Here is a 27,866-nt window from a genome sequence, read left to right as displayed (position 1 = left end):
GGTCCAGCTAATCTATATCACTGAGCACTCAAGCCCCCTCACCAACGGCAAGGTCTCATGATTCATAGAGGAGGAATAAATATATATTAATTTATTTATTTAGTGTATGGCTCCAACATGCAACACCAATTACAGTAAAAAATTACAAACAAACATTCAACAAATTAATATAAGCTACTGATTCTGGAATTGTCATCAGGAAATCTTCAGGATTCCCTTCATAAGTTGTCCTAGAGCAAACTTCTGTAATGTGTTTAACAGTATAATTTTCACCACATTCACAAAGTGGCGTCGGTGTTTTACCCCATTTATACAGGAAATAGGCGCATCTACCATGCTGAGTTTGTACTCTGTTTAGCGTTGACCAGGTCTTATGTGGCAAGTCAAAACCCGGCGCTTTTGAGTATTACATGGGATTTCGTTAGTCTGCTCTGTGGTCCCGTTTTCTCCTGGTCAGCCATCAGGACCTCCTGTGACTCCTCAAATGATCTACATTTTGTTGTTAGCACCCAGTCATCGGCCTTTTAAGCCGATGGGGAAGCGTGACACTTCTATTTTACTAGCATTTGGTTGGAGGCGCAATCTCCGGAAGTACTTTTCCAGTTTCTCCAGGTCAGCCATCAGGACCTTCTCCGACTCGTCAAACAATCTATATTTTGTTGTTAGCACCCAGTCATCGGCGTAGCCATGCATTTTAGATCTTGTCTCTGGCATGTCTGCAACACAGTAGCTGAAATGAGAGGCACAAGTACCGATCCTTGTGGCAGGTCGTTCTTGAGTTTCCTGGGTGAGCTTATATCAGATCCCATGATAACTTGGAACATTCTGTAGTTCAACATGTTATTAAGGAGGCGAGCTGTTACTGTTAGTTTGCATGAGATTACAGGGAGGACCTTACAAATCATGCTATCTTCCCCCCACACAAACATTAAAATATATGTTTAAATGTATAATTATATACACGGATTTTTGAAGACGGATATTTCAAACAGTGAATTTTGTTGTTCATATTCATAAACAAAACAAAATTATATATGCTTTCATATATGCTTTCACAAGCCGCCGGTAACCTTCCTGCCTATTAAATCGTCATCCGAAGAATTAATGGAAAAAACATACTCAAAATATATTCTATGAACTTGTTTTATATGACGAATATTTCAATCATTTTTAACAGTATAAAATAAATATTATTCAAATTATTAAGTGTTATTCAATTAAACTTTTATTCATGTATTTAATGTCGATAGTTTGACTCAAATATGTTTGAACGTGTAAAAACAAACAAAATTAAAGACACGCGTATTCAAATTGTAGAAAAATATTTATTAATTAAAACATAAATAACAAAGACAAAAGTGAAAATTGAAAACAGATTTTATTGACTGCCTCCAAAAGTTACATCGATAATCTACATACATCGATAAATCGAATTGGTGCGATACAACAAAAACTAAAAATGACGTAGTAATTAACCTAGTAACCTAGACGTAGTAACCTATTTAATATTGAATATATTAGAAAAAAAGAAGGTAAGAAAAGTTTAGTTATTTTTTTGTGAAATAATGGGTCCGAGTGATATTGTAGACTGTGGTGTATGATTACGAACACCCCAATAGCACAGTAGTATAACTGATATGCATTCCTACCATGTGCTGTCACTGTTTACACCCTCGGTTATATATATATATATATATATATATATGAAATCTATTCTGTGATCTGTGTGGTGTTTGGTAGTCATTAAAATTATTTTTACAGAGTGAAAGATGTATGTATTATTTACGTGTCGTAAGTATATTAATATAACTAAATATAATATAGTAAACTGTATAATAACAGATTTAATAATTAATCATATTTGGATACCCAGAAGGTAAGAAATCGCTATGTTACTTTTTGTGAAATTACGGAAGCTCACCCGGGACGGAGTCAGAGCTTAGCAAACGGGAAATTAGTCGTGAACACCAAGAGAGAGATATTCAGAATTATTCTGTAGGCGAAATAGTTTGAAGTATTCTCAAACAAGTATAATTAAAACATTAAACATATTTATGGAAATAGGCAGATTTCGATGTGCTTGTGTTTTTTCAGTTGAAATCATATCCTACATATAAATTATATTTTTGATTAAATTTGATGTACTTGTGATTGTTCAATTATGTAAAAGGTAGTTGTAGAAGGTTCTCATAAACTTTCTATAAGAAGAGATAATCTCATATTTTTATGTTAAATTTTTAACTTTTCCACAATGGCTTCTTTGTACCACAGAAAATTAATGCAGTCTGGCTTTACCAGAAACACTGTAATAAATTTAGATGTTAAGTTAATCGAATGCTGCTCCTGAATATTTCATGCAAAAAATCTGTAATGTGTTTATTAATGGTTGGTTTGGTTGATAATGGCATATGAGAGTCTGCAGTTTTACAAGTTTTCATGTCTAATGTGACAAAGTTATAACTAGGGTCAGGTTAGGACACTCACTTTTGACTCGCATTCTTCTAATAGTTCATGTTATATATCCTTATTTTATGTTACTGGCTTCTTAACTCATTAATTATGTTTTTCTTCTGACAATTTTTTGATTGTCTAAAAATTAAATTTTTGTTTTTAATACAACTGAATTGACTTCCACTAGTACTTTAAAAACATGCAATAATCCTTGTTTAATTTAGCATCATAGTCTATATACATAGCATATAGTCTATATTTAGGTTTTCTTTTGCAAAAAATTGTATCAATATAGGTAATAAAAAACCATCACCTCTACTGTTATTGCCTACTCATAAAGATTTTTTGGAGATTTAGAAATTCAGTTATACCATAAAACTCTGGTTTTCATGTTGTCTTAGTTATAAATATAAATTATATGTATAGCAAATCATTTCCATACATAACTGATGCATTTTAGTGCTTTAAAACCCAGTTTTACACATAACATATCTTAAATTATCTTTAACAATATATGTAGTTCCAAGCTCTTAACTTCATCAGATGTTATGTTTCAGTAATATTTCATTTAACATGCTTATTTTAAGTCACACTTTTGTAGTAGGATATTAATATATATTTATATTTTTTTTGCAGAGTATGGATGCACAAACTAACGATTCAGTTTTGGAAGAAAATCCATTATCCTTGCCCATTAAAAAAGAAGACATGCATGAAACTGGGCAACAAGAATATTTGTTTGTACATCTTGCCAAGACTGATGATGATAAATTGACAATTTTTAAACAAGTAACCTATTTTCTTCTTTATTTTGGCTTAAGTGAAAAACATAAAAGCTAGTTATTGTAAGACTTTTCAATTTTTCTGTTCGTAAAGATATTTTTATTTACTGTTTTTAGCCCACATATTATTGAGCATTCATGTCTAACAAGAGATATTTTCATTTATAGTGTAAAAAACATTTATTAGTGGAGTATAAGGGGTTAAATAGCGTTGTTTAACAAATTGCATCTAACATACTATGGTAGATAAATTTTGTACAACAATACGTAACAAATAAAATACAGTGAGCAGATGCCTCATGCCTTAAACAAAGGTGACTAATTCATTTTATACCCACATTTAACATTGTTTATATAAATGTTTAAAAGAGTACAAAGCTATCCTTGCCTTTATGAAGCATGTTCAGTTACAAGAAACTTTGTTATAGGTTTCAATAATCCTTATTCTATGTCACTGCAATTTTTGTTTCCAAACAAGGTTGATGTGCTTCTTTATATTTGCACCAGCAACCTGTATCTTTTACCAAACAATTTAGATTGTGCAAACATTTTTCTATTGATCTATTAATTTAATGCCAATGCCTCCAATATTTCCCTTTTCTTGCACTATCATGTGTGATTATATACTGCAAATTCCAGTTGAATATTATTGTAGATGTACTCACACGGATGAGTTATTTCTATGAAAATCAATTTATTTTATAATTGTAAGAAAAATAGATATATTATTAATAGATGTTAATTATATAAAGATAATAAATTATTATTATTATTACTTTATATTTTGCTGCAGAGTATGGATGCACAAACTGATAGTTCATTTTTTGATGAAGATCCATTATCTTCCAGTATTAAACAAGAAATCAAGCATGAAACAGAGCGAACAGTACATTTGATTGCTCCTGTTGCTATGATAGATGATAAACTGACAACATCTAGACAAGTAAGATATTTTCATTTACTATTTGATGGTTTACCTAATATTTAGCATTCTAAATAATATCTAATAATTAGTTATTTTGATTAAAAGCTTAAAAAAAGTGATACCAAAGTGTATGTGAAATGATAAAACAGTATTTGTAGGATTGAGAAGTCACACGTCACTCCAAAAGCTACGAAAACTCGTGGCTTTTGATAAAGAATAACCATTCCGAGTGAGATTTTATATGAGGTTTCTTGTTTCTATCTTTATAGTGTCAAAATATGCTGTTTCTCATCACATAACAAACCTACTGAAATGCAGCTGATATATTCTTGCAAGTAAATTTATAATCTTTTCACAGAAACCAGTTTTATAAAGAACATTATTGTCCTCAGAGAAACTACTTCATTGTGTCTCTTATGATACTGTAAATGTGGCACAGCCAGAAAAAATTGTTTGTTTACCTCCCAACAGACAGCATGTTGCATTATTGCTGTGCAACATCCATAAAATCAATAAACGTAAGAAATATTGTACTTCTTAATACCATTCCTATTGGTCTTTGGTAACAGCCATGAGCCTACTATTCCAAAATCTGTACTTCTTGTATAGTTTTTAGTATGGTATTTATGAGTTTTCTGAGGGTTCCTTGGGATTTTTTAATGTCGTTTTATGCCATTTCTCTAGGGTTTTTCAGTACTCATGGATTGGAATCTTTTTTTCATGTGTATTAAATTATAATCTGTAATTATAATAAAATGATTATTCAATAGAAATATGACTATTGCATGATATAAATCTGAAAATTAGTAGAATATATTGAAATGCTACTATTTTTTAGCAAAGTATCAGCTTTCTCAAAACAAGGTTAATTTCTTAGAGTTTCTTTTCACAGAGAATTGAATTCATATTTAAATGGTAGTATAAATTAAATTTGTGCTTAAATAGTTGGCAGCTCACAAACATCCACTAGAAACTGTTGAAACCATTCCCAGTATTGAATTCTCTTTGCACAGTCTCTGGCCAATAACCTTTGAATCGCTTTATATGGGACAAGACTGAGCTTATTACAAATTGCCTTGTTGCAGCTGTTTTTCTGTTAAGCTAACTTTTGCACAGATTTGTTAAGACTACATCACATAGTAGTCGATACGTCTTCATCGAGTACTTATGGTCTACCACTTCACTCATATTTCTTTACTGATCCAATCTCCCCAAAGTCTTCGATTAGTGTTCTTACGCCATATCGATTAGGAACCAGTGTACCTGGAAATCTAATAAAATACTAATCTTTCATTGTCTGTATATACCCATTATGCTTATGAAGATGTATTAAATGAGAAATATTCACTGTTCAGTGTGCACATGGAAAGACAGCCTCAATCATTTAAATACAATGAACAAACAGTGACAAGAAAGAGTCGTATCTTCTTTAGTTGACACATATTCTTGTCACAACATCCTGATCGGGTCATGGAAGCTAACTGCATTCAATACAGAATTACAAACCTTTGTAGAAAACATTATTCATATTAACACAGAATAAAATCCCTCAACCTATAATCATTTTTATGTAGGTGTGTAGATACTTTTCGAATACACTGGATTATGAACTTCCTGTTAGAGCTCGCGCTTTAGAATGGTATATTTTCAAGTTAGATGGTAGCAATGAATTTAATTTAAAGAATGTGATAACTTCTGAATATTTTGTCTACAAAGATGCTAATCATGTTACTCAAAATTTTGTCACTAAAATAGCTGTGAAAAAATGCGTGAGTTCTTTGTGTGAGTTGTAAGGGTGAAAAAAATTCTCTCTCCTTCTTTAAAACGCAATCAACGTAGTGATTGATTTGCCCTCTTAACCAATTTTAGAGATCTTAGCAAAGAAATTTATATAATTTATTTATAAAGGGATCCTTTCATCATTACTCGAAATTTGATCAATATTGATTGTTGAAGAAAAATAAGTAACTTCATAATCTACTAATTTTTTCTAAATGATGTGGTATTGAATTTGGATCTCAGGTGTTAAATTACATGCTAAGATGCATTTTATGATGCGTTTTATCACATTTTATCACACATTTACAGATGTGTTTTATCACATTGTCTGGCCAAAATTGTGCAAGAGTTTTTCCCAAACCTTGACACAATGAACTGTAGCTTTGATACTACAACAAATCCGCAATTAACTCGAAGTGATGTTCACTTTTTTTTTGTCTTTAGTCACTTGACTGGTCTGATGTAGCTCTCCAAGTTTCCCTTTGTAGTGCTAGTAGTTTCATTTCAGTATACCCCCTACATCCTACATCCCTAACAATTTGTTTTACATATTCCAAATGTTGTCTGCCTACACAATTTTTTCCTTCTACCTGTACGTCCAATATTAAAGCGACTATTCCAGGTTTTCTTAATATGAGGCCTATAAGTCTGTCTCTTCTTTTAGCTATATTTTTCCAAATTCTTCTTTCTTCATCTATTTGCCGCAACACCTCTTCATTTGTCACTTTATCCACCCATTTGATTTTTAACATTCTCCTATAGCACCCCATTTCAAAAGCTTCTAATCTTTTTTCTCACTTCCATATAAAGCAACACTCCAAATGTATACTATAAAAAATCTTTTCCTGTAATTTATATCAATTTTTAATGTAAACAAATTATATTTCTGACTGAAGGCACGTTTCGCCTGTGCTATTCGGCATTTTATGTCGCTCCTGCTTTGTCAATCTTTGTAATTCTACTTTCCAAATAACAAAATTCTTCTACCTCCATAATCTTTTCTCCTCCTATTTTCACATTCAGTGGTCCATCTTCGTTATTTCTACTACATTTCATTTCTTTCGTTTTGTTGTTTATTTTCTTGTGGTAGTTCTTGCATAGGACTTCATCCGTGCCGTCTTCCATTATCATTGTTGCTGTTTGGTTCCTGTAAATGTTAGCAGTCATTCTTCTATCTGTATTTGAACCCTAATTTTTTAAATTGCGGAACATTTTATTCCAGTCTACATTATCGAATGGCTTTTTTAGGTCTATAAATTCCAAGTATGTTGGTTTATTTTTCTTTAATCTTCTTCTACTAGTAATCTGAAGCCTAAAATTACGTCACTTGTCCCTATACTTTTCCTGAAACCAACTGGTCTTCTAACACTTCTTCCACTCTCCTCTCAATTCTTCTGTACAGAATTCTTGTTAAGATTTTTGGTGCATAACCAGTTAAGCTAATTGTTCTGTATTCTTCACATTTATCTGCTCCTGGTTTCTTTGGTATCATGACTATAACACTTTTTTTGAAGTCTGACGGAACTTCCCCTTTTGCATAAATATTACACACCAGTTTGTATAATCTATCAATCGCTTCCTCACCTGCACTGCGCAGTAATTCTACAGGTAAATAGCCTATTCCAGTAGCCTTTGTGCTATTCAAATCTTTTAATGCTTTCTTAAATTCAGATCTCAGTATTGTTTCTCCCCTTTCATCCTCTTCTTCTTTCATCCTAAAATTGCTTCCCTTGTCTCTATACTTTTCCTGAAACCAAATTGGTCTTCTCCTAACACTTCTTCCACTCTCCTCTCAATTCTTCTGTATAGAATTCTAATTAAGATTTTTGATGCATGACTAGTTAAACTAATTGTTCTGTATTCTTCACATTTATCTGCCCCTGCTTTCTTTGGTATCATGACTATAACACTTTTTTTGAAGTCTGACGGAAATTCCCCTTTTTCATAAATATTACACACCAGTTTGTATAATCCATAACACCATTTTCCGCTGTATAACTCTTCGATATATTCCACTCGCCTATCGACTTTACCTTTCGTATTATAAATCTGTGTACCATCTTTGTTTAACACATTATTGGATTTTAATTTTTGTACCCCAAAATTTTCCTTAACTTTCCTGTATGCTCCATCTATTTTACCATGTTCGTTTCTCTTTCCACTTCTGAACACGTTTGTTTAATCCACTCTTCTTTCGCTAGTTTGCACTTACTGTTTGTTGTATTTCTTAATTGTCGATAGTTCCTTTTACTTTCTTCATCACTAGCATTCTTATATTTTATACGTTCATCCATCAGTTGCAATATATCGTCTAAAACCCAAGGATTTTTACCAGTTCTCTTTTTCCACCTAAGTTCAGCTTCTGCTGATTTAAGAATTTCCTATTCAAGTTTACCCATTATTCTACATTTCCTGCCTTATATTTTTTACTGACACCTCTTGCGATGTCCTTTTCAAAAATTCTTTACCTCCTCTTCCTCAACCTTCTCTAAATTCCACCGATTCATCTGACACCTTTTCTTCAGGCTTTTAAACCCCAATCTACATTTCATTATCACTAAATTATGGTCGTTATCAATGTCTGCTCCAGGGTAAGTTTTGCAGTTAGCGAGTTGATTTTTAAATCTTTGCTTAACCATGATAGATTCTATCTGATACCTTGCAGTATCGTCTGGCTTTTTCCATGTGTATTTTCTTCTACTATGATTTTTAAACTGAATGTTGGCAATTACTAAATTATACTTTGTGCAAAACTCTATAAGTCAGTCCCTTCTTTCATTCCTTTTGCCCAGCCCGTATTCACCAACTATATTTCCTTCCTTGCCTTTTCCTTTCTTCATATACACTACATCATCATCATGGGCGCTTGTGGGCATATAGACATTAACAATCGTTGTCGGTTTAAGTTTTGATTTTATCCTTATTACAATGATTCTATCGCTTTGCATTTTGAAATACTCTACTCTCTTCCCTATCTTCTTGTTCATTACGAAACCTACATCTGCCTGCCCATTATTTGAAGCTGAGTTAATTATTCTAAAATCACCAGACCAGACGTCGTTTTTCCTCTTCCCATCGAACCTCGCTAATTCCTACTACATCTACATTTATCCTATCCATTTCCCTCTTTAGTTTTCTAACTTACCAACCTTTTTGACTTCTAACATTTCACGCCCCATTTTCATGATCAATTAATATAATTTTGGATCTTCAGTATATGACTCTTTCATTATTAACTTGATTCACCCATCCAGTACTAAACCTATTTTCTCTTATTTTTCATTTCATTCAGTTCTTCCAGCGGATGAAAATCTAATAAAAATGATAAACCGATCTTATTACTCTTGTTTGATTTTTTAAGAACAAATGTAATGACTTTATCTGGGGATGAGTTTGGAAAATATTTACACTTATTGCCAGGTTTCTATTTTCAGTTAATATTAACAAAACTAAACTACAGTAATTTTTTTTTTTATTTGCCATTATAAAATTGTCTGTTGTCAGACCAGTTTTAGTTTGTATGCTATGTAGCATGTAGTTTGGGGATTGTTAAATTTTGTTCCTTATATTTTAACTGTTTGTACTAATGAAATTTCTATTTTTGCTACTTTGAAACAAATATATTGTGCTTCCTTAAATATGAACATAAGATATTTAATATTAAAGTATAAAGTTGTCAATTTGTAGATTTGTCAATTCCGATAGATTTTTAACTTAACAGTTAAATTTTTTTTTTTATCTTATTGAAGAAATTATCGATGATGTGGAGGAAAGAATTACTGAAAGTAGTTTACAGACATCAAATTGTGTGGTTTGCAATAAATTAAAATATAATTGCATTTGTGATAATGTCATCGATGAAGAATATGATGATTTTAACAGTTTTTCTTTTAAAAAAAGTGCTTGCAAATTACAGAAAAACGTGTTAAAGAAAGGAATGTTATATCTTTTCATCTTCCTATTCACACATGTGTTCTTTGTGAGGAGTCTTTCACTCGGAGATCTATATTATAGTCACACTTATCTATTCATGTTGTAAAAAAAAACTTAAAATATAATTTTTCTAAAAAAACCTTTATTCGACGCAGTAAGTTAAAAACACATATCTCTACTAATACAAATGAGAAAGTTTTGTAAAAAAACTTTTAATGAAAGCTCTAATTAAAAAACACATCTCTCTGTTCATAATGGTGAGAAGAAATTTACTTGTAATTTTTGTAAGAAAACATTTTGTCACAGGGATAGTTTAAAAAGACATCTCTATTCATACGGGTTAGAAAATTTCATTTGTAATTTTTATCTAGAAAGTTTTACTGAAAAGTCAAATTAGGTTACAAAGTGGTATAAATTGTCTCTGTTATAGGATCTTTGCAGTTTGTGGCTAGTTTTTTCTTTTTACATTATTGTATATACTACACTAAACTAATTAGTTTATAAACAAGATCATTTGGAACCATTTATGTTATATATGTACATTCTGTTAATAAAGCTTTGAAATAACTTGCATATTACATAATTCGTATTTTCTTTATTTCCGGTTGTCTAAAAAGTACTGAGCCTTTGGAATCCAAAATGTAGAATACATTTATTGTTTTTGAAAAATTACATTTTGAGACTACCTGGACCATATTTTTTGATAACCTTCTTCCATTTTTCTGTCAACACCATAAATCCTACACTATAGAACTTCTAAGTTTTCCGTTCTTAAAATTGAGTTACAAGGTTTTCAAAGGCCTTTTTTGAAACTAATTTAACACCATTCAGGGAATTATTGCAGAGACTGAAACAAGTGCTATGCTACCGGTGTAGGTCCAGGCTATATGATGGACGCATCAAAATCTCCCAGTCAAGTTCTTGCAATTGTTGATAGGTTGTTAAAGATGTCGCTTTCTGGCGGTTATCAGTATGGTGTATGACATCCTTTCTATTTACTAATTCTGGCCGTTTTTTTTTTTTATTGATAAGTGCAGTCACACTAAATGCCAACAGTACAGGTTTGAGTCTATCATACTGCTTGGTAGCACCAGACTGTGAGACACGATGGCCTTCCAGTTACACCTAACACAACATAATCTTCCTGGCCATCAGTGTGGGCTTTGTCACAGACTATGGAGTTTCTCCTTGCTTCAGTCACAATCTTTTTCACCATTGTGTTCTTAGGTGATCCACTTTTCATCACTGATGATCATCTGGCTTCAGAAATGGCTCAGTTTTATTACGTTTCAGTAGAGATTCACAAATAGAAATTTAATTGAGTAAAGTTTTCTCAGTCAGATCATGTGGTACTCAAATGTCAAGCTTCTTTTTGTAACCAGCTTTCTCTGATTGGACTAACAGTGTTTGGTGATGGGTGTTAGGCCACTGACAATGTCATGAAGGCTCGCATGGCTAGACTTTTACCAGAATATCACTCACTTTTTCTGTGATTTTGTTGTTGGTCTTCGACTGCAAGGAGCATCTTGGACATAACAATTTCCAAAACAAAAGCGACTGAACAATCTTTTGGCTGTTGTGTTTGATGACATATCTTGCCCATAAACAGCACAAGTTTCTTCACGGTTCTGCGCAGCATTTGCATCTTTATCGAAATAAAATTGTAAGATCTCATCAGTTTTGCTGAACATCCACTGATTTTCATAGCACAATACCTTACGTCCAAGTATAAGAATTGCAACATTTTTTGCACATCTAGTAGCTTCAACTGCCAGCTGTCAAATAACATTCGGCCTGACTCACTGCAACTCATATACCCTGAGATTTAGGACATTAAACTATATAGTGTGCAAAACATTCATTACTTTTTAGACTTCCTATTATTAATACATAACAAATGAAAACTACAAGTTTAAGACATTGTTACTAAGATGTTCATTAAGTTAAGAGTATATTAGAAGTAATTGTGAAAGAATATTAAAAACTGTATCCAAATATATGTATAATTATAAAATAGCATGAGAGTCATTTATAAAAAACTTCTAAAAATACCTGATGAAGATTAATTTGAAATTAAGGAAATTTGTATACATGTCTTTCTTACAATGTAAGTGAGCACTAAGAAAGAATTCTGTTAAATTTTGAGTTTAAAGGTTCAAATTGAGTTAAATGTAATTTATTATTTTTAGAATTTTTCTTACCTCTACTTGATTTTTGGTGTGTGTGTGTGTGTGTGTGTGTGTGTGTAATCTTCATGTGAATATCAAAAGTGCAGGCAGTATATGGCATGGCAGCCCAACAAATACAGCTACTGCCACTCTTATTGTATGTACGATGTGATTGGCTTTACCAGCCTCTGGTTACTTGACTAAAAAACATAATGTTTTAAAAAATAATTGTCTATTTCACAGAATGCGATACAAAAAAAAAAAATATATTAAAAACCTGTGTATTTTTATTAAAATTTTTAAAACGCCTTGACTTTAGAATAAGTTGTACGATACATACATATATTGTGTTTTTTGACCCTAAAACGTACAAATTTACAGAAAAAAACCCAATACCCTATCTTTGACATGATCATTTTACTTCACCTTTCAATATAGCTGTTCTAGCCATATTTTACGGAAAAGTAATATTTATTTATAAAATAATGTTAAGCTAAAAACATAAAAAAAGGCCATTGTTGAAAACTTGTAAGTAGATTTCTTCACATAATTTAATTCAACTTTGATAGCTAAGATACTTTCTAATAGTATTTTATCTTAATCAAATCCCCATAAAGAGATGGGGGAAAAACTTGAATTTTATTATATCAATATATTCTGAAATACTGGCAGAGCAGGTACTACATATCTTATCAAAGCAATTTTATGTTTACATATGCACAAATTGATATCTGTTTCTATCTTTAATTTTTACTATTAAAATTCATAAAAACTATTGTTTAAATTTTTGCGCTAAATGAATGTTTACAAAGTTCATATTATATTAAATATATATATGTATTTATATAAATAATATCAATCTAAAAATCAATGTGATATTTGACATTCCATTTCATTGACCAGTGCCTCATAATTATTAGATCAGTATGATGATATTCTGTTCGTAAACACTCAACAGGATGCTCATCAGCGAGTTGAGATGTATATTTTATGTCTTCTGACACATTTTGATACTTTGATATTATTTGATACATTTTAATATTATAATATTTATTGTCAAAAATGATTCGCAAATATATATGGTAACTGAAAAATGATTCTGTCCTGCAAGCTACTCTTTTAAGAATGGAAACCTCTCAGTAGTGCAATACAAAAGTTCTTACCTGATACGTAGTATTTTAGCTTAATGTCATTACGAAGATTCAAAGTTGCTTGCCTCAGTTCTTACTTGAACAAGCTCTGCAAGGTGTGCACACATTCCTATTGTACTAGGTGAGTAAAAGGGTCCATTAAAAAAACCATTGGCTTGATGACTATTGACTATTGATGGCTATGAACTTTTTTTAGAATTTGAAAAATTGTATGCCTATTTAAATTAAATGTCGCCTACCATTTTTTTATATATTTAAGTATATATATATATATATTTTTTTTTTTTAATCGATGTTGTGGAGAAATACCATTTATGTACCCCCACGTGGTGGAGGAGTGTTGGACTCACATGGGTTCGGCTAGATGTTATAGAGCCTATGAATGCCTGCACCCTACCGCCGACTAAAACTCCGGTTTCACTGTTCCTTTCCACCCAGAGCCGGTTTTGCAATTAAGTATATCACAACACCGGGGGTGACAAGATAGGGGGGCTTAGCAGTCCTGTAGCTTCATCGCTGCCCCCACCTGCACAAGCGTGGACAGATGGCGACTCCACTGAAGGCTGTCCCTCACCGCCTCACCTTCTGGCTCTTGACGCTGCTTCTGACAGCTACATTATTCTGACTGTTTCTTCTTGGGCTGTTTTAGTTCACTGCTTGCTCTAATTAACTATAGTTTAATCAATAATCTAGATAATATAATGACTTCTACCAACTGTACTCACTTTAGCTAATATTCACACACTACATCGCTATTTACCTTCCTTTTGGACATTGGTTTCACTTGCAACTTGCTCAGAGGCTACTGGAGTCCCCTCGCTTCATCTACCACCCATGCATGTAAACACAAACGAGCGGCAACTGCATGAGGGGCTGTCTTTCACTCCCTTGCGACACCTGACCCGGCTGCCAGGGTTCTGTTGTATATTCAACTCGCTTGTCATCTAACTCTTCTTGCCTCATCATTTTCTTTCTGTTGTAACACTCTACAGACAAAATTAGCCACAGCTGCAAATCGGTCGCTTCACATCACATTGTCAGGATTAATTTGCCCTGTTACTGGTGTGTACTCACATCTTTCCTTCTCCCATCTACTACAGGAAAAGATGATGTATTCTGATGTTTCTGTTTCATTGCAGTACCGACACTCTGTACTATCTGTTCTGTGTCTTGCAAACAAGTACGCTCTGAAGGAGCTGTGGCCGGTTAGGAACTGTGTAAGCCAGTAGTAATTTATCTCGCCAAATTCTCTCCCGATTCACGGTCCAATCTCACATATTAATCGTCTTGTGTATTTATTTTTACACGAAACAGTCCACCCTATCTGCCACTTGTCTAATACCTCACGATATGTCTCTTCTTTACTCATATCATCATCTATCTTCACCTGTGAATCAGCCAACTGCTGCAGCAGAAACACTCTGGCGACCACAAGTAAAAGCCTCTGTGAACACCGAGGAGTAGGCACATGTAATTCTCTGAGCTATCCTCCTTTGTACTCCCTCCAGCTGTGGTCTGTTATGATCATACCTCAGAGATCTGTACCATACCGGTACACCATACAGCAAATTTCCTGCAGATATATTTGAATCAGTTTTCTCAGGTATGCAGGGACATTGACTTTTTTTCAACACCTTGAATATAGCCTTCCAACTGAGAGAATATAATATATTGTGGCCATCTACCAATATGACTACTGGGATTTGACACGTACACAGAGTACCTTTCATTGCATTATCGACAGTTTTCATCACCTCTTTTACAGCATCAATCGCTGATCTCCTCGACCGGAAACCAAATTGCCATTGACTAAGGGCACCTCTCTCTTCAATGTAATTCCTCAGCCTGGCCTCTAACATTCGCTCTAATAACTTGCAAAGATTTTTAACTAAACAGATCGGTCTATATGGTACTGCGCTCTCCGGCGCCCCAGGTTTCTGTATTAAGACCAGTTGTGATGTCTTCCAAGAAGTAGGGATAAAATCACCCTTTGTCATTTTATTCATTACGTCTAGAATAGTAACTGGAGCTTCCTCTACCAGGATCCGGACGACTTCAACCGAAATGCCAGCCGGACCCGTACTCTTATGCAGCTTCATTTTTTTACCTGCAGTCTTAAGCTCCTGCATGGTAAACAGCGGTATAATGTCAGCTAGTATTTCTTCTCTGAAAGGCTCTGTTTGTTTCAGAAAGAGCTTCCTGACGTATTCACATACCTTATCCTTCACGATCACCAGTAAACTGTCAACCTAATCTTTCTGATACCAACCGGTAGCCTTTCCCCCACAGATCTCTGTCAATGTCCTCGTGTAGTTCCTTCCAACATTTGGTCTTGGCTTTTTTAATAGCTGATGCATACACGGTTCTGGCTTTAGCATACTCCTTTTTTGCACTGTTTGGTTATAATAAAGAGTAGAAAAAGACGAAACAATTGTAAAACTGAAACGAGTAAAAGATTGATGAGCCTTATCTAGCCTTTACTTTTAAATTGATGTATAAGAAATCAAAAGAAAAATTAAGATCATGAAAGCTGTTTTTTTAAATATTTTTATTGTGTATTTTCCATAGGATCTTTTCTGCCCTGCCAAAAACTCTACAGCAGGGAGGAAGCTTCGGCCTTGCACTGGGAAATACAAAATAATTTCTTTAATACACGTTTTAACACTTTTTTAGAGATTTACTCATACAATGCTTCTTAAAAACTACATTGTTTTATTTTGTGATGTAGAGTCATCACAAAAGATGTACAACACTTTTCCCTTCAAAGTTAAGACGACAGGTGGTTTAGCAAAGCAGAAGAAATTTCTGGCTGCCTGGTGAGGGGGTAAAAATATTTTTTTTTGGTTCAACCGACGGCTCTTGAATAATATATTTTCCATTTGGAGTTAAGTGGTCTCATTTGTTCCACTCTTTGGTAACAATGTTTATCCCCAGCTGGGCTGTCCCGTTCGCAAAGAAAACACATGTACCTAGTATAGCCTAACTGCATGCCTAACAAAATAGCTGTAACTTTCAAATCACCACATATGTTTCAATTATGTTTTTTTATAATTTATTTTTTCAAGAACATCTTTCATCACATTGTATGTCTTTCAAATTAATACCATAAGCGATTGGTATCGAAGGATATTTATTACCGTTGTGTTGTAGAACCGCTCTTAAACTGTACTTGGATGAATCTATGAAAAGGCGCCAGTCCTCAGGTTTATGAACTTGTCCTCAGTGTGACATAAGCTCATCAATGTTTATCCAGTAAACTGAATTAATTTCATCAATAAACTATTAAAACAATTCTTTTTGTCAGTTTCGAAAACCCGAAATATTAGTATTTTTTTGAAGTAGATTCCAACCTTGCAGTCTTGATCCTAACAATTCAGCTTGATTTTTTGATAAGTTTAAGTCCCTAACAGAGTCGTTTAATTTACCTTGTGATATAAGATGCGGTATCGGAAGGTAATTCAAAATCAAAATCATTGTTGTCTTCTTCAGTACTGCCTGATTCTTCATCGCTGCTTTCAAAATATACATTCACAGGTGGCTCAGGAAATTGAATAATTTCACAGTGAGGCACAGGCCTAATTGCAGATTGCAATGAACGATATTTTACAGTATGTTTAGATTTTAGAAATGTTATGTAAAAAGTAGTGTTTTTTTACTTGATTTTTTTTTTGTTTAAATGATTTTTTAAAATAATGAATTTTATAAATTTAAAATTTCTCAAATAAAAGAATCAGTCAAAGATGATGTATTTAACTCGATGTTAAATAATGTAGATGTTGATATAATTGATGAAATTAGTATAATTAATGGAATTGTTGGTGCTATACAAATTGTTGATTTTATAATTATTCATTTTATTAAAAATCCTGTAGTTGGAGGTATACCTCTTATTGATAATGATGAAATTATTAGGGATGTTTTTGTTAAATTTGTTTGAGTATTGATTTGGTTTAAAAAATTGATATTATTTTTTTTGAACGTGTTTATTATAGTTAAGTTGATTATGGTGTATATAATTAATAGAAGAATAAATTGTTGTTTTGAAATTATTAATGAAAAGATTATTACTGGTGAATTTGAGATTGATGAGTATGCTATTAATTTTTTTAGTGATGTTTGTTTTATTCCTGAGATTGGTGCCATAATTATTGATATTATTATTAGTTTAATTCTGGTTATTTGGGTTGCAATAATTGTGGGAATGATTTTTTGTATAGTTATCATTATTATACATATTTCTCATCTTATTATTTGCATAATTCTTGGTACTCATAGGTGAAATGGGATTATACTTATTTTTATTAAAATTCTCATTATTATTAAAATTCTTTCATTAATGGGGCAGTTAATGATAGCATTAATAATTATTGAGGTTATTATAATTGATGAGGATATTCTTTGAATAATTAAATATTTTATAGATTGTTCATTTATTTTATTTCTTTTTTTTAAAAGGGGTAGAAAAGAAATTAAATTGATTTCTATAGATATTCATGAGAATATTATTCTGTTGGAGGATATTGTTATGATAATTCTTACGGTTATTGTTGTGATAAATATTGTTTTTGATAAATTTATTTTAATTAAAAAGAGAATTTATTCATCGATGGGGTATGAACCCATAAGCTTAGTTTAGCTTATCTTTTTGTAAAAGGATGTGTGATGCATTAAGAATTTTGATTTCCTCAGTTTCAGTTTAATTCTGGATTTTACAATTTAGCATGAGTGAGGTTTCACTTAATTTACTTCATCAAAGTAATCCTTTAATCAGGCATCTTGCTTGAGTATAAAAATCAATTGTTTTTTATCCTTTTTTTTTTTATATATCATTTTTTTTTATACGGTACATTATTTGCTTATTTGTTTTTTTTTAATTTTTTTGCATTTATTTTGCAAATTTTTGCAATTTTTGATTTTTGAGTTTAATTTTTCAACAAAAATTTTTTCGTTATAATAAGATATTTATATTATATCATTCAATTGATTAATTATTATGTTACAAAAAAGAAAAAAAGATAGTTATATTATAATATATATATTATATATGGTAATATATTTATTTAAATATATCTATTTCTCCCTTTAATATTTAATCTTATTAAGTATAATATTTTAATTCATAAGTGTTATATAAATTAAAATAATTATTATATAATAGATAACCTCTTATATTTAAATTAAGATTTTAATATAATATAGATTTTTATTTTAATGTAAAATAGTTTTTGTAAAGATAATCATCTAAAGTAAATTATTTAATTAAATGCATCAATAAGATATTTAATAAAAATCATTTTTAATTTTAATTAAATACTTATTTCATAAGAATTTAATTAAAATCAACTTTTAATTAAATTAAATAGGATTTTATTAAAAATAATTTTATTCATTTAAATAAATTTTAAAGTTTAAAAAACCTAAGGAATATAATTATATTCCTTAGGAATATTATTCCTTTGGAATTATATTCCAAAATCATCAGCAAATAGAGAACATGAGATAGGAGCCTGCACACATTTGGGTAATACTGTTTATGGCTGCAGAAAATAAGGTGGCACTTAATACACTACCTTGAGGCACTCCATTCTCCAAGATGACACTACCTGAGAGCGAATCGTCAACACGAACACGAGCTGTTCGGTGATTTAAGAATCCCCGGATAAAAGCAAGCATATTGCCCTTGATTCCCCATTCTTTGAGAGTGTTAAGAATACCACGTCGCCAGGCTGTGTCATATGCCTTTTTTATATCGAAGAAGATAGCAACGAGATGCTGGTGATTGAGGAAAGCGTTTTGTATGGCTGTTTGTAGTGACACTAGATGGTCAATGGAAGATCGTCCTTGTCGGAAACCACACTATTCTGGAGATAGAAAGCCATGTTTCTCCAAGTACCATGTAAGCCTGCAGTTTACCATTCTCTCCATTATTTTACACAAAACGCTTGTTAATGAAATAGGGCGGTAGCTTGAGGGATTGGTTTGGTCTTTATCAGGTTTTAGTACTGGTATAATAAATGCTTCTGACCAGCCGGGTGGGAAGACTTGTTTGGAAAATAAACCGTTGAAAATATTCAAAAGTTGTTGTAGTGCCGAATTAGGAAGGTGTGAAAGCATGGAAAGGCGAATGTTGTCCGGTCCAGGGGAAGTGTCCTGTGAGTTTTTAAGTGCATGTAACAATTCCTTAAATACGAATGGGGTGTTTAATTCACCAACCAAATCACCAATGTTTAACGATAATACTTCTATCTGTATCTTGTACCTTTGAAAATCGTTATTATACGATGAGGTGAGAGACACCGAGCGGAAAGATTTTGCTCGACTATTTGCCACTGCTGAAGGTGATGAAAGGAGTTCTCCTTCAACAATAAGATCGAGAATAGATTGTTTCGGTGATCTGAAAATTGCACGAATTTTTTTCCACACAGTAGACGTGGGAGTAGTGCGTGAGATAGTGCTCACGTATTTCGTCCATGAATTCCTCTTAGAATTCAAGAATACCCGACGGCACACTGCTCTAGCCCTGCGGTATAAATTTAGATGTTCAGCTGTAGGCCTATGATTAAATTTGCGTAGTGCCTGCCGTCGATTCCTAATAGCATATTTGCAATCATCGTTCCACCATGGAACGAAAGGACGTCTAGGATTACCCGATGTTTGTGGAATACATCTGTTGGCATTCTCAAGTATCATGGACGTAAAAGAGGAATATTGGTCAAGGATGTTCGCATCATCGTCATACTGCGATTGGAATGCTTTATGGTATCCATTCCAATCCGCCTTTTCAACAATCCATCTCCGTGGCCTTCTTTTAATCTCGCAATCTACATCGAAACCAATAATAATTGGTCTTTCACTACCGTGAAAGTCATCACAAACAGACCAATTAAAATGTGGGAGTAAATTCGGTGAGCATATGGAGAGATCAATGTTAGATACAGTACCAGATGATAAGGACATGAATGTGTGTGATCCATTATTCAGTAGACAAAGGTCAAAGTCTTGTCTCACTCTGTTTATCATATTTCCTCGAGTGGAGCAGAAGATTGAGCCCCAGGAAATATGATGGGCATTGAAATCTCCTACTATTAACAGTGGAGATGGTATTTGCGTGAGGAGATTTGAGACATCTAGAGCACTGAACTCAGTGTTCAGTGAGAGATACAGATTGCAGATATGCAATTTGAAGGGGATAGAGAGCTTTACTGCAATAGCAGGAATGACAGTGGTTAGTTGAATTCTTGTAGCCGACACCCCATTCTTCATGAAGATAGCCACTCCACCACTCTCCCTACTGTCTACTAGGCAATCGTATCTCTCACAGAACTATCCTCTGAGTGTAATTGGGTCATTTTGTAGAAGGTGAGTTTCTTGAAAACACATGATTAGTGGATCATGTGCATGCGCCAGTACTCTAATATCTTCAATGCGGGACCGAATACCTCTAACATTCCACAGAATAATGTTCATAAGCGTAGAAAAAATAAATAAAAAAAAATTAAATAATTAAATTTTGGAAATTATATAAAAATTAGCTGTACGTGATCTGGTTTTTATTTTTTGTATTTTTTATTTTAAAGAACTCTGATGCCCTAGGGTCGGGTGGTTCTTCAACCATATCCTCCAGTATATGAGGTGATGGTGGAGGAGATTTATTTGAATGGGATGCTGCAGTTGACATCCCAGAGGGGGTGGTTATGTGGGTTCCCTTTACGGGGAGCTTATTAGGTGGCTTACTGCCAGCTGTAATAGTCGCTACTCGTGCCGGTACGACTTTGGGAACAGGGACATTTGTATGTATCACACTGTTGGATTCACTAACTGCGATGGAGGACTTTTTATTCATTTTTGTCAGCTCTGAGATAGTGGCTGTAAGTGAAGCTACTTGTTCAGAAAGCATCTGAACAAGTTTTTTAAGCTCATTGCAGGATCCACACTGCTGATTATTAACATTTGTAGGAATTTGTTTAGATGTAACGGTGGCAAAAGATACATCTGGTTTAACCAGGTTCCGTGAATTGTTTATCTTTTTATATTCTCTGCGTGCAGCCGGGAAAGATAGTTTTTGCTCCGTACAGATTTTGAGAATTGCCTTTTCTTCTTTAAAAGTTGGGCAATCTCGGGAGCGGGCTGTATGTGGACCACTCCAGTTTGCACATTTTTCACTTTCTTCGCAGTTAGTGTCATTGTGACCTTTAGCACGTCGAGCACAGATCTCAGTTTTCATGCAAGATGTTGTAGTGTGACCAAAACCTTGGCATCTGAAACATCGCCGTGGGTTGGGTATGAATGGTCGTACCCGAACCGAGAGGTAACCTACTTTAATCTTCTCTGGTGGAACAGGAAGATTGAATGTTAGTATAAGAGACAGTGTCGGTTCTTCTGTTCCGTTCTGTCGTTTCATTATACGTTTCACTTCAACAACATCTTGGTGGCAAAGCTCATCAACTATTTCAGAGATATCTATATCTAAGAGGTCTCGACAAAAAATTACACCCCGGCTCGTATTTAATGTTTTGTGGCTTTCTGCACTTATATTTATACCACCCATATTACGGAGATGTAAGATAGATCGACTCTGTTCATCATTGAATGTTTCAATCACAATCGATCCGTCACGTAATTTCCTGATATTCTTCGGGGAGCCACTTGCACCTGTTTTGGTTTTGTTTATTAAGAAAGGTGAAACCTTTTGAAGGGAGTCACCTTCCTGACTATTTCTGACAACAACAAATGTAATAATAATAATAATAATAATCTAATTTTTAGAATTCAATTCTAATAATTTGCGGTTCTCTTTGGTAGGACTTTTATCCTCATCAGACAAAGCTGACCGAGGTCTCTTCACAAGACTAGATTTGGTGGTTTTTTCAGATGGACCACCAACCATCATTGTGTTTGTTATTGGAACTGAAATTTTGGTCCCACGAGTACCGGCGAAAAATGGACCACTCCAGCAGAGCGCATGCGTACTGGAGCTAGAGCTAAATACAACTAGGTTCGCCCTGGTGCCCAGTGGACATCGTTCGAGACTCACTACGTAGAGTCATTCACCCATCGGCACAATTTGTTCCCACCTTGGGTTACGGTTGCGTTTCATAAGATGTCGCAACACCACCGAGTGTAGATGTAAGAAATATAAGTATAGGTTGTTGTTGTGTAATTGTGTAAGTGTGTATGTTGTAATTTATGTAGTGTTCTTGGTGTAGTATATGTGTATTATGTAAAGTGTTCTGCAGCTCATTGTATAGTGGGAAGAAAAGCTGCAGAGGTCAAGAGAAAATTGCATCTTTATTCTGGACTACATTGGAGCATTCTCCATACAGTCTGGACTTATCGTCCAGCGATTATCATTTGTTTGGACCACTAAAAGTAGCACTTGGAGGACAGAAATTTGAAGAAGATGCTGCTGTTGAAGTGTTTGTGAGCAATTAGTTGACATCATGCTCACCTTCATTTTACGATAGTGGGCTTAAATGTTACCTTTGTGCTGGGAAAAATGTGTTTTCGAAAGAGGAAATTATGTAGAAAAATAATATTGTGCGTATATTTTTATTATCCAATTATAAAACAAAAATTCTGGTTTATATTTGATTCACCGTCGTATTAAAAAATAATGAATATATTTATTTTCTATATTGTTAATAGTCATACAATAGTTTGCGGTAAAGTGAGTGCAAGTTAATTTTTTTTTTCAGATATAAGTAGCGTTTTCTGTTTTTCTTTTGTGAACAGTCAATCATTATGTATGAATTAAATAATAAGTGAATTAAACAGAAGTACATGAATAATTTTTCAAGTTTAATTATTCACCCCAATATTATTAGTCTTAGATCAAGGCCCAAAAATTAATACCTCTAAGGTTAAATTAAAAATGTAACTTTAAAATTTTACAATAGACAATTAAGTTAAAGTAAATGTGTTGCATAGAATAAATACTAAAAAATACAAGTCAAATATTGCATTTCACATATTATAAGGACCAAAACCATATTATTGTTTGTTAATGTTCAGTCGGGTCATTTAAGTTGTAATCTGTGAACAAATATGGTAACTGATAATTTGATGTGTCTTTAAATTAATTTTTTTGTTAAATCACCTTTTATTTTTATTATTTTGCAATCGGTTATAAGTAAGAATGATGAGCTCTTAAGTGAAAAAATTACCTTGCTGGAAACTGAAGACTATTTGATAAACAAGGAGTCGGTTCCTTATTCTCTTCAAACTCATTATAAGTAAAATTAATTACATAATGAAAATACATCAGATAAAAAATAAATTATCCAAATAAATGTAATCTCATAACATTTTTAATAAAGTGTTTTCTAAAAATCTGTTTTTATTTATTAACTTAAATCAATTTTTGTAGAATTTTCTGGTATTATTATAAAACATTTACAAAAATATTGTTTGTTTTTTAAATAATACTAACATTTTAATTTTTATTTTAGAAAAAAAAATTATACAAGAAAAATACATATTAATGGCTTTAACCAAATTAATCACATAAGAGAAGATATTAATCTTATTGACTGAAAGAGTATTGATAAATTAATAAAAAAATAATCATACTTGCAACTAACAGCAGACATTCTCTCTCGACTTCTTCAGCAGAACCAGAAAATTCAATTGTTGAACTAGATAAATTCAACGCCTTACTAGCCTGTGATATTACTACCTGCTGACAAGATATCTGTAATAAATAAAAAGATATTTTTGTTAACGTTACCATAAGATTTAAATTTATTTTCAATAATATTAACTAATACGGTAAAAATCATTTTTAGTGTTACCATTTCTATCAATTTACTGTTCGTAACTCTTACAACAGGTAAGACCTGTCCAGGCCTGAAAAGAACAATATTAATATTTCACACCTCTAATTGACATAATTTTTTGTACATATTAACCTAATGACAAAAAGTTATAAAGCATTTTTTGATGTTTCTTAATGCTTTGTTTCAGATTTAAGTAGCAGTTTCCGGTTTTTCTCTTGTGAATCATTACATGTGTGAATTTTTCATAATTAAATTACATTTTTCAAGTCTTTTCCCTAATATTAAGTTATAACCAAATTTAATTTTTTGTTTCTAGAAAGAAAAATGAGTACTGAAAAGGCAGAGGTAAATTACACATCTTTGTAAGTTGTTTAACTTCTTCAAGTTGATTAACAATGGTAATTAATTAGCAGCAGCAGCAGGTGCTTTAACATCTGGCTCAGTGAAATTATACAATGAATACATAGTAATAAAGATAGTTTTGCTTTTTATCTTTCATGTTTATTGATATTTAAATATCACTGGTAGAGATGTGCTCAACCTACAGTATGATTACAATAGGTACATAAGTACGTGGCAAAGAAATTATGTAATTATGCGACAATGTTATTATTAGATTTCCAAATTTATAAACATGCAATTAATGATTGCAATTACTGTAGATACTAAAAAAACAAAGCTTTCTTTTAAATGCCGTATAATGTAAACAGGTCCCAGGGTAAGACACGTAATTCAGTATTGTGTAGAATAATAGATAATAAAATTAGGTTGTTCTTGAAAAATCATTTTATTGAATGTACAAATCATAACATCTGACAATTTCTACTGACTTAATTTGTTATGCATTTTTAGTACAGCAATTACAGAAAGAAATAGATAAATGTATTAACTTGATTTATATATTGGAATAATAAGAATAATCATACTAAATTAAAACAAATAGAATATTTTACTTTATAACAAAATCACTTAATCCCCCACTAACTTCATGAGAGGGGATCAAATCCCATCTACAGACACTTTCACTCTCTCTCTCTCTCTCTCTCTCTCTCTCTCTCTCTCTCTCTCTCTCTCTCTCTCTCTATTCTCAAGGTCTTAATTGCACTTAATATTCTGTGTATTAAGTGTAAAATTTCTCAATTTGTTAAATGCTAATGAGTCAGTATATACAGTAAAACATCTATCACTTCTACTAATAACTTAACTTTAAGATTAATCTGTTTCCTTTGAGAAAACCTCTAAGCATATTTTAATTTAAGTTTACAAGCATCTACTAATTAGCATAGCTTTACAATTAATAACAAATTTTCAAGAGGAAAAAATACATTTCAACATTATGGTAACAGCCAAGAATTAATTAGAAACAGCAAACCTGCTGTTGAAGTTCAGCTATGCTTCTTTCCACTGCCTCCTGTTGCTGACAAATATCTTCATCTGAAGATTCTTCACATTCTTCTCTGAATCCATGATGTACAACATGATGTTTTGGTGACAAAGGCTTGTGGCTCTGGAACGACAATAAAATATTTGCACATTCATTCTGGTTTAAAAAATAAATTATCAATTACAAGGTGAAATATAGATATAAGAAGAATTAAATACCACACAATCCTTAATTTCTATTAGATCATCACTAAAGGAACAGAGATACAGATGAGTGAGTAGTGATTGGCGCTTCTCGTTTTCATTGTATTATGAAACTCAAGAAGCATTTTGTGATATTAAAAACAAACACATTATTTTTATGAGTACTTCAGCAATATTGAGACTGATAAAGTGAGTTCTAGAAGAATTTTTATAGTGATATAATTGTAAATCAGATTTTTATAATTAGTATACCTGATTCAAAATCTGTTGTTTTTCCATTACCTAGTAAGCACTTATATGTTCACAACTAATACACACACACTCACTATATGGTTCCACTATATGGTTCCTTAATATTTTGTTAATAACAAAATATTAAGGAACGTGGTGAAAGTAAAGAACTATATGGTCTGACAAAGGAGATAATTTAAAATATTTTTAGTTTATGAAAAAAGTGTGCAAAAGAGTAGCAAATGAAATTTTCCCCTGGGAGTCTTTAGAAAAAAGGAGCAAAGAATTTTAAAGGAAGCATTTCTTAAGGCAATTAAGAACATTACTTCCTGTAACCACACAAAAAGCAACCACAAGAAATAGAAACATAGGCATGAACGATTTTGTTAAGAGTATCATACCAAGTTTCTCCTTGCCAAAGATAAAAATTACAACTTTTCTTCCCGTATTAAATTTCATAACCAGAGAATACTCTATATAGAATATTAAATTTAGCAGGAAAAATCTAGCGTTTACCAAAAAATTGAAAAGCCTAATACCTACAAAGATAACTTCTCATCTTTGGGAATTAAAATGTAAAAATGATAATTTTATCCATGTTTACATAGATAAAATTTGCATTTTAATAATAAATTCTGAGCTCTAAATATAACATATAATAATTGAATTTTTTGTTCCTAGCAGTAATAAGAATGGTTTTGTTAAAATGATGTGTCTCATCTTCAAAATGGTTCAAAAGCCTGGAAATTACCATGACGTAGAGGAGCTTCTTAGATGAAAATAAAAGTTGATGATGATGATAGATTTGGTAGTCAAGAATCAAGTATGTTGAGAAAACCAAAAATTATTAATATAACCATCAATCAATCCATTTATGTAAGGCATATTATCTTCGAATCAATCTATTGAAAGATATAGTAGAAGCTCAATGATAAAGTCGGTGATGATTGTACAACTGATAAACTGAGGGTATGGAAATCAAATTAAATAGCATTTAACTTGCAACATTAAAATGTTTCTATATGAGATTATAAAAACTCCATTCCATAAACTTACACAATTAGCACTTACAATAATTAACACTGATTCTATTGTTTTTGCTATAGTTTTTTTTTCAAGGGATGAGGTATTTAGAATCAATTTTAATGAATATGCAACAACCTATATTCTGATTTTTTAATTAGTCCTTTACATGTAAACACTATTGGCGACAAATAATTCCTGTTATTTCCTTTGTATATTCATCTCCAAAATAAAATCATAAATTAAAGCGGTCAAATTTTTCACACTGTAATATTAAGCAAAAAAATAAAATCTTCCTGTTAAGGCTAACATGTACTTCATTGTTTACATTTTTTTATTATTATTTTACTGAACCAGCAATCCAAAATTATTAACAGTATTGTGAATTAGCATTTTAGTTATTTAGTAATGGATGATGTATGTTTTTTGAGAACTACAATCTCTCCAAATTCATTCATAGAAAGCAGTAGTTGTTTTATAGAATTTGTTTTTACTTACAGCTTTGTGAGCTGTAAGTAAAAACAATGAGAACAAATAAATTTCAATATTACCTTCCATGATAAAATAATATTAAGCATGTTGTGAAATAATAATTACTTGTTATTATGCACCTTCAATAAAAAATCTTTAAGGATATTAAAAAAAATTATCTTGTTCCTCTTTTAAAATAAAATGTTTATGAAATAAGTTATACTAATATTTTAAAATTAGTACGATTATTAAATGAAGAGTTAAATAAAGTTCGTAGGTACAAATATGTATTAGGATATACAAGTTCAGAAACAATAAAAAAAATTAGTGTAACCAAACAGGTATAAGTTTAATTTTATTGCTAGTAAAATATTTTTGTCATTAGCAAAAGAGTATATAAAAAAATGAAAAAAGACTATGTCATTCATTTAACAGAAAATCAAGAGGTTTTTATAAACCATTGGCGAATCCATACACAAAATTCCTAACAAAGAAAAATTTTTAATTAATATACTTTATGAAAGAACAAAAAATTGCATAAAAGATACATAACTTAATACCTATCAGAATACAAAAAATTTCCCATACAA

At 32.0% G+C, this 27,866-nt stretch overlaps 1 protein-coding gene and 1 long non-coding RNA gene across 4 annotated transcripts in view; one reads left to right on the top strand and one right to left on the bottom strand.

The window, feature by feature from the left end:
• Nucleotides 1-1,441: 1,441 nt before the first annotated feature.
• On the top strand, nt 1,442-24,457 carry LOC142333569 (uncharacterized). Of its 3 annotated transcripts, none has more exons than XM_075380873.1 (4): nt 1,442-1,532; nt 3,088-3,240; nt 4,027-4,176; nt 24,281-24,457. In XM_075380873.1, exons 2-4 carry the CDS (start codon nt 3,091-3,093, stop codon nt 24,290-24,292), a joined length of 312 nt encoding a protein of 103 aa, XP_075236988.1. In that variant the 5' UTR covers nt 1,442-1,532; nt 3,088-3,090; the 3' UTR covers nt 24,293-24,457. The 3 variants fall into 3 exon arrangements, with proteins under 3 accessions (XP_075236988.1, XP_075236986.1, XP_075236987.1); XM_075380871.1 differs by lacking the exon at nt 24,281-24,457 and adding an exon at nt 21,992-23,447; XM_075380872.1 differs by lacking the exons at nt 1,442-1,532; nt 24,281-24,457 and adding exons at nt 1,618-1,771; nt 21,992-23,447.
• LOC142333574 (uncharacterized) overlaps nt 23,486-27,866 on the bottom strand; it is a 29,770-nt gene continuing 25,389 nt past the window's right edge. The window contains exons 2-3 of the long non-coding RNA XR_012758635.1: nt 25,337-25,471; nt 23,486-23,879 (exon numbers count right to left, since the gene is read on the bottom strand). This is a non-coding gene — a long non-coding RNA (uncharacterized LOC142333574). The remainder of the gene's footprint in view (nt 23,880-25,336; nt 25,472-27,866) is intronic.

Source organism: Lycorma delicatula, chromosome 13, assembly GCF_047948215.1.
Source record: "Lycorma delicatula isolate Av1 chromosome 13, ASM4794821v1, whole genome shotgun sequence".
Classification (NCBI taxonomy): Eukaryota; Metazoa; Arthropoda; class Insecta; order Hemiptera; family Fulgoridae; genus Lycorma; species Lycorma delicatula.
Note: the sequence above shows the minus strand (reverse complement) of the source record. Positions and strands in the feature narration are given on the sequence as shown.

Coding starts and splice junctions, on each gene's coding strand:
- LOC142333569 (XM_075380871.1), top strand. CDS start 3,091: ATGGATGCACAAACTAACGATTCAGTTTTGGAAGAAAATCCATTATCC. Junction 3,241..4,026: donor AATTGACAATTTTTAAACAA/GTAACCTATTTT, acceptor ATTTTGCTGCAG/AGTATGGATGCACAAACTGA. Junction 4,177..21,991: donor AACTGACAACATCTAGACAA/GTAAGATATTTT, acceptor TCTCTTTGGTAG/GACTTTTATCCTCATCAGAC.